This window comes from Canis lupus, chromosome 10 (assembly GCF_048164855.1).
Source record: "Canis lupus baileyi chromosome 10, mCanLup2.hap1, whole genome shotgun sequence".
NCBI lineage: Eukaryota > Metazoa > Chordata > Mammalia > Carnivora > Canidae > Canis > Canis lupus.
The window spans coordinates 39104075-39111908 of record NC_132847.1 but is presented as its reverse complement, the minus strand read 5'-3'; the positions used below and the strand labels follow the sequence as shown (position 1 = coordinate 39111908).

Below are 7834 nucleotides of genomic sequence, written 5' to 3'. Positions count from 1 at the left end.
GCCATTGGAAAGAGGGGAACTTAAGCTCTATTTATGCATAATGATAAAAAACTATCAGAAATTTGTCAGATTTTTAACTGGTTAAAATATACATCACTTTTTTTTAATTTTTTAATTTTAATTATTATTATTATTATTATTGGCCAGCAGAGGGCAATCTAGGTCCCATGAAACTACTTTGGGGGAGGAAACAAAGGAAAAAAGAACAGAAAACATATGCTAATCAGATGGCATCAAAATCTCTGTGACTGGGTATGTTAAGTCCAACCTCCCATCTCTTTCCTACATAATAAATTCAGATCCCTTGCTGTTCCTATAAAGAAAAACGAAGGCAAGAGAAAAGGTGCTTATTGCTCAGGAATTGATCTGTGTGTTCTGCAGCATTTTCAACTCTTTTCATTGGGACTCCTTAGCACTACAAGGTGAGAGTAAGCTCATTCTTCCTCTTCCCTTCTTAGCCGTCAACCCATGTCTACTAACTGAATCTCTTTCATGGCACTCACAAATCTAAGGGTTCCAAGTCTGACCTGGGATTTCTTAGAATGTGGCCCAAAGACTGCCTGCAGAACAACAGTGGTGTGGGGCAGGATGCCCCACTCTAGACAACTGAACCAGAATCTCTGGTGTCAGGACACAAGACTCTGCATTTCATCATGCACCTCTTTTTTTTTTTTTTTAAGATTTTATTTATTTATTCATGAGAGACACACAGAGAGAGGCAGAGACATAGGCAGAGGGAGAAGCAGACTCCCTGTGGGGCAGATGCTCAACCACTGAGCCACCACCTATGGGATCCCACCACCCTATGACCTGAACCAAAGGCAGATGCTCAACCACTGAGACACCCAGGTGGCATCTCTTGGTCATTCTGATAGGGATTGACATGTGTGACTCACCTATCTAAGTAAGAAAAGCATGAGATCTGACATTAATTCCAACTGAGATAGTTGTGTCTCAAGGTAGACATACCTTTCTCCAACTCCCTCACAAGACATGAAGTGAGCAGTAAATCATGAAAGAATGACCAGGAAGAAGGTGGGAATTCCAAGTCAGTGCAGACTCAGACCCAGTGTGTCTTTTCTATGATCAGCTTATGTGGATTTGCAACACCACTGTGAGTGATAGGGGAAATGCACACATCAAATTTACCTAACAACAGATAAATGTGAATGTCTCAAAACAAAAACAAAAACAAAAACAAAAACAAAAACGGCTGGTTTCATATTTAAAACATTTTTACAGGGACTAGCACTCCCCAAACTTGCCTGAATCTGAGAACCACTTGGGAAGCTTATGAAAAAAGCTGACACGGACTCTCCAGGGCATGTTTATGCAGCTACTTTCACACAAACGAAATGGGACTTCTTAGGTCTGCAGCAAAATGCCTGGACTTCCCAGCCATCCTTCTCCACAGAAAGTTCTGTTCAGTGAATGAGCACAAAGAACAATTTCACTGGGGAAAAGAACTGATGAATGCATCTATGTTTTGTCATTATTCTCAATACCAAAGGCCTAAATATCAGGAAGTGGCTGGCTCTTCTTAAGTTTGTTCTAGTGGACCAGTACTACTCCAAATGTGATCCAGGAACCAGGAACTTAATAGAAATGAAAATTCCCGGGGTCCATCCCAGACCTCTGTGGGCAGGGAGGGCACTGGCATCTGTTTTAACGAGCTCCGGGTGATTCTGATACATGTGAGTTTTAGAAGCACCTTAGTAGACTGTTCTCTAAGCCTTTCTGGTGGGAGATACACTTTCCTAGGCCCCTCTCTGGGCAGTCTGATTCTGAATAGCTAGAATGAGAACTGGAAGTGCCATTTGTGTAAGCAGCCCCAGGCAACTCTTATCATCTACAAGTTTAGGAGACTGTAGGTACCTTTTGGATTTTTTACCTCCATTGAGTCCTGTTAGAGGCTGAGGTTTGATAGGATACATGTAAGAATCACCGGATAGGCTTCTGCTAAACTTGAGGCTTTTCTGAAACTCTAGTCAATCACTGTATCCGGGACAGGTGGTATAGATAAGTAAATATCCTGTTCTCTTGTAGTCAAGTGACTTAAATGAACAAGGGGTAATGCCAGAGGTCCGGAATCAGAGGCCCTTCCCCACAGACAGAACTGAGAGAGCAGTGCCTGCCACTTGTGATGGGAGCCAGGACAGTACCCATATTTACCTTGGTTTTTTAAAAAAAGGAATGTGATATTTCTTTTACCAGGCACACATGGAAGGATTTTAAGAAAACTGACACACTAGCAGGGAAATAAAGTGTGAAAAATGTTGCTTTTAAAATGTTGCTTCTATCTTCTGCTTTATCTCCTACATCTCAAATTCTATAAAGTAAGCCTCTTATATGACCCTATAGTTTCTTTATTTCACCATCAAGCAGCTATTTGTCTTGCTAAGATAATCCATAATGTTGGTAAATTCTTATTTTTCTTTTCTGTGCTCTAAATCCAGTAAATATCAGATACTACTTTGGGTAAACACCATCCTATTTACAGAGCTTTCTCCCAGTATATCAACCCCAAAGAGCTAGAAGTTTAAGGTTTAAAACCTTAGTCTTCAATCAAAATCAGACATATATGTTTATATATATGTATATAGCTTAACAAAGTCCTTGATAGGGAGTAATAAATAATGATCATTTCTATTTCCTCCCCCTTCAATTACAAGTATCATCTTACAAAAATGTTGAATGTGCCTGCTTTCCTGGTGTGAAAAGAATGGTAGGAAATTCAAACACAGGTATAAATATGAACATTTTTACTGCCTAAAGGCCATTAAAAGCCTATAATCAGGATAAACTCTGCCAGGTAAAGCCTCCCTAGAATATAAAGAAAGAAAAATTCCTGATTTAGTGAATGCTGCAAACATTTTTTTCAGGCAACACACAGTTGTGTATATGAAACCCTTGTTTCAGACTACATTTGCCATGAGGAAAAAATAACCCAGGTTACAAAGAAGCCTCCAAATACCATTGCATTTTCTGGATATTTAAACTTTATTCACCACTCCCTGTTGTAGACACTTTCATTTCTTGTTCAAAGGAAGTCACCATAATCTTAGCCTTGGGTGAATGTCAGCACGTAGTCACACAGGGTGGTACAAAAAGATTCAGGGTTCCTTTTCAAGAAAATGGTCTTGTCATTGATGTTGTTCTTCATTCTTCTGCTTCCAAGGCTGACCACCTGCTCCACTCCTGTCCAGAATCACACCTCTTCTTGTCTCAAGTGGAAGGCCACCATGGCTTAGGTATACATGATAGCTGAGTGACATTCAATGGCCTGCCCTTTAGGTTCCTAGCATTCACTTACTCATTAATTTAAGTAAAAACAAACAAACAAGCCTTGTTCTTTTCCTTGACAGCTCCTTTAATGTGGGGGCTCACAACAGGTACCCAATAACTGGGCCTAGGAATTGATGGGTGGCCGCCTCTCCATGTTGCCTTGCAAGTTCTTCACCCACCATCACCCAGAGTTCCAAGTAGAGGCCTTGGGCTGCCACTTAGTTCAGCATTAAATCCTTCTTATGTCATCATCACCATCTCCATGGGATGAAAGGCAGTCTGCATAGTTCTTAATTTGGCTAATAAGACAGTCTTAAAATAGAAGCCTTAAAAGTGCCCCTATAGTTTGATCCAGACCACTAGAGAGAAGCTGTCTTGAAAACAGTCTCAGGATAATCCTGGTTGCCTAAATCTCTACTAAGCCTACACAGACTAGGACTCAGCACATTTCAGGATATTTGTTATATACTATGTGGTCTTAAGGAAATTTCAATTCTTTGTCATGTCATTCTGTCTACTTATTTATAGCAAAGAGACATTCTTCTAAGATCTGTCAGACCTATAGGAAAAATAAAATAAGGACAATTGCCTCACTGAACTTGTTTTCCATTTTAGTTCATTTTAGTTTAGTCCTGCTTCTGTCTCCACTTCTGACAGTTTATTCTGTGATTAGTCTTAGGATTTGGGGTGGGTACAACTTCCCCAGTGGTGATCCACTGAACTGCCTGCTCATTTCAGTATTTAAACTTTTTGTAAAGTAAAAAGGTTATTTCCTGTCCTTCAATAAAAACCAGGAATTCACATAGTTCTGAACCTGGTGAGTATATTATTAATGTTCTCCAAGACTCCCTCAAATAATTATTAAGTTCTACCTGGAAACTGTAGTCATGATATTTTTGCTTTATTTGATGTTGACTCATAATGAGATTACTCTATTTGGTGCAGGGTCTTGGTATTGGTTTCCCTTTGAATTTATAGAACTACTATTACACAGGTACGGTGCTATTTGAATATGTAACATTTATTATAAACAATGGAGTGGTTCAAATATGGTTGAATGCACACATCTCTTTCTGGACTCACTGTTCTGGACAGATCATCTTTTTTTCCTGTCATGGCAGCAGTATCACACTATTTCAATTACTCTAAGTTTGTTTTATATCTAGAAAGAATCTTCCAACTTTGTTGTTGTTCTTCAAGAATATCCCTTTGCATTTCCCTGTACATTTGACATTTGCTGATTTTCACACTTACAAAAAAAACTTCCTGAGATTTTGGGTTGAAATTGCACTAAATCTATAGGTCCATTTAGGGAGAAACAACATCTACATTGCTGGGTTCTCCAACCCATAAACACAGAATGTCTCTTTACTTATTAATGTCTTTATTTTTTTCTCAAACATGTTTCATAATTTTCTATGTAGAGATATTATATAATGCTTATTAGATTTATACCTATCGGTTTGAATTTTTGCAAATGACTTTTCAAATTCCTTTTTTTTTCTAATTGTTACTGGTATATAAAGTAACTTTTGAATGTTGATCTTACATTCAGTAACTCTACTAACTATAGATTCTAGTATTTTATCTGTAATTTTTTCTGTATTTTCTCCATTTACAATGTCACCAGTAATTTCTTTTTAAAACTGGTGTTAAGAATTTATCTGTAATAATCTAACTCATGTAGCTGGCAAAAATATCATTTTCATGTTAGAGCAGCTCACATATAGAACTTTGTATATTAGATTAAAACTGTTCGTGTTAGATCAGAACATCTGGACTGTTAGCCTCAGAATGGAAGAACACAAAGGGTACCCAATACATAAAAAACATGTTTATTTTCTCAGAAGCTCAGGAAATAACATATTCTATAGGCATGGATCCCCACTCCCACCTCTCCACTCGCCACACACAGAGAAAAGAATGCTAGCTTTGGCCAATCTATATTTCCCTATTTCTTTCTCTTTAATCATGAAAAATAACAAAAGACTGTTTGAAATGGCATATTTTATTTATGCCTCTGAACATTATATCCTTTTGATATCGCCACTGATTATATCTCATGTAACTTCTAGAAGACTTCCATTCCCACCTCTTTTATCCTGTCTCCCAAATCACCCTCTTCCTAGGATTACCAAGGAGTTACTGGTGTCCAGGCTAGTTGCCTTCTTGCTAACAAAACTTCCCTTGGTGACAAAGAGGGACATCTGAGGTAGGAACGAGGTCTGGTTTGGCTGCATCAGAAGGCAACAGAGACTGAAATGAGATCACCAAAAAACTGACGCAAAATAAAGGTCCAGAGCCTTTGGTTCTGTCTTCAGCAATATTTATTGGAAACGGCGATGCTTCCTGTGGTAAGAGGTTTATACATTAAGCGGTAAGATTTGCCTTTCACTCCACATGACCCACTACCGCAGGTGGCACGTCCGAAGCAGCACATGAAACCTCGGAAGGAATCTGTACAGCTAGATAAATAGAACTCTGCATACCTAATGAGACTTCAGAACTGATACAAAAAAAAGAAAGAAAAAGAAAAAGAAGAAAAAGAAAAAGAAAAGAAAAAGAAAAAGAAAAGAAAAAGAAAGACAACCCCCAAAATAGAAAACCACTCATAAGCTTACACATAGCACTGTACATACAACATGAAGATGGAATAAAAGGACAGAAAGAAAAGTAATAATGACTGAGTTGGGAAAAACTTCTGCATATGCAGCCATACATCTTAAACTGCTAAGCACAAAAATTATCTTTATTTGGTCCTCATTGAGGGCAGAATCTGCATAAATGATGTTCGAAGAACACAAGGTGGAAGTGGAAAGGAAAGACAGTTACTGTTAACTTGGTCTATGAACTAGTGGAAAAATGGTTTCTTGTGTTTTTATCCTTGTGTCTCTGTGCCAAATGGACTCATGAAGCATGTAATTCATAAATAAATCTGAAGTGAAGGTATTTGTTCCCACTTCCCTGTACCTTCAGAAATATCCTAACTACATATGTGAATTCTCTGCAGCAGGAAATGCAAGCTTGGAAACCAGATGTTTTCCCATTTCCTCATAATGGAGAATCTCTTCTCTTCAGCCCCTCCTACCATATGCTGACTGCTAACTGTCTTACTTAGAAATATAGCGGAAGTCCCCCTCTGGCTTTATTAGCAGGGAGGGAAGAAAACTGGCTGTCCCTTAGGAAAAGGCATAAGTGGGAGGAAGAAAGGTGACTTTTTTCCAGAAAAGATTTTCAATTCACATTCAACATTTTCCTACCGATAGTATCAAGGGACCAACTCAGACCAGAAGACAAGTTGCTGGTGAGGGAGGCTTTCTTCCAAAATTCTGTGACTTGCATATTTGGGAGGGGACTATGGGAAAGCAGGACCTTTCTCCTATTGAAATGGAGAACCTGAGACCTTGAGATGGCCCCTGGGTGATAGATAATATCTTCAGTAGCATGGTTTTACTGTGATGTGGCTCATGGTCATATTCTAAGAAGCCACAGTCTCCTGAGAACCGTGTAAACAGTTCAGTGACTACTGGCTGGCCTCAGATGGTGTTTAAAAAGCACATGCCATGCCCGCCAGCCTAAGAAGATACCACCCATCACCATGACTCTTGTGGGATCACACAAGTCAACCAAAGATAACTCGGTGGGGCTTGATGACTTGGACCACTGCGGCCTGCATTTGGGATGTGTTGTAAGCAGCATTACCAAAGCAGTGGTTAAACTTAACTATCTGGGTCAAGAGGAGGTAAGCCTGCCAGCCTAACATCCTAATGGGGCAGGGCAACCAGAATCTCCACATAGTTGATGGGGAAGAAGCCTGACTGGCCATGAAGCATTCCCTCATACCAGTTCTCATCAATTTGGTTAGTGAGTGTGATGATATCACCCTCTTTAAAACCCAACTCCCCTTCATTTTCAGGTTCAAAGTCGTACAGAGCTCGGCAGCAGGGCTGATCCATTGGGGCACCTGGAAGTGAAAGCAGGAGAGAAGAATACAGAAAGACAAGGGGCATTTAACTCACAAGTCTACCACCTGCTTAACCTTTCCAGCCCGCCATCCTCCTTGCTTCCTCCCTCACTCCTCTTCCTGCTGAAGTTTCCTCTTGAGGCTAGTCCCCAGTCCACTGCATAGCATCTGCTCTTCACGAGTCTTTGGAAGTTTTCTCAGATTCCTGGAAGTGGCTGGATATGTGCTTCCATTTCCAGTATGAATAACGGCCTCATCTATGCTGGTGACACATGCAACACAGTCCACCAAGGTTTGCCTTCCTGACAATGTCCAGAGATGGGAGACCCAGTGACTTAAGGAATTTTGATGGAATTTAGGTTACTAGAACATGGTCAGAATGCTTTCAATGTTAGCATTTTAAAATCTCTGTACATGTGAAAGAGTCAGGTTCATTACATGGACAATGCTTATTAGCAACCTCAGAATAACTGTGCGTCCTCATTTTTCAAAAGTAAAGACTCCAGCCTCTGGAAAACTGCTGTAATGTGGTGAAAACAAAACAATATAAGACACTGGGTTCGAGTTCATACTCTGGGTGACTTT

At 39.7% G+C, this 7834-nt stretch overlaps 1 protein-coding gene across 2 annotated transcripts in view; it reads right to left on the bottom strand.

Annotated features, from left to right (window-relative positions):
• Positions 1-1313: 1313 nt before the first annotated feature.
• SH3GL2 (SH3 domain containing GRB2 like 2, endophilin A1) overlaps positions 1314-7834 on the bottom strand; it is a 212809-nt gene continuing 206288 nt past the window's right edge. The window contains exon 9 of one of the 2 annotated variants that reach the window (XM_072841473.1): positions 1314-1420. In XM_072841473.1, coding sequence (XP_072697574.1) covers positions 1329-1420 — 92 coding nt within the window. In that variant the 3' untranslated portion in view covers positions 1314-1328. Of the gene's footprint in view, positions 1421-5589; positions 7250-7834 lie in introns of those variants that run through there. The other variant, XM_072841472.1, reaches the window with a different exon arrangement.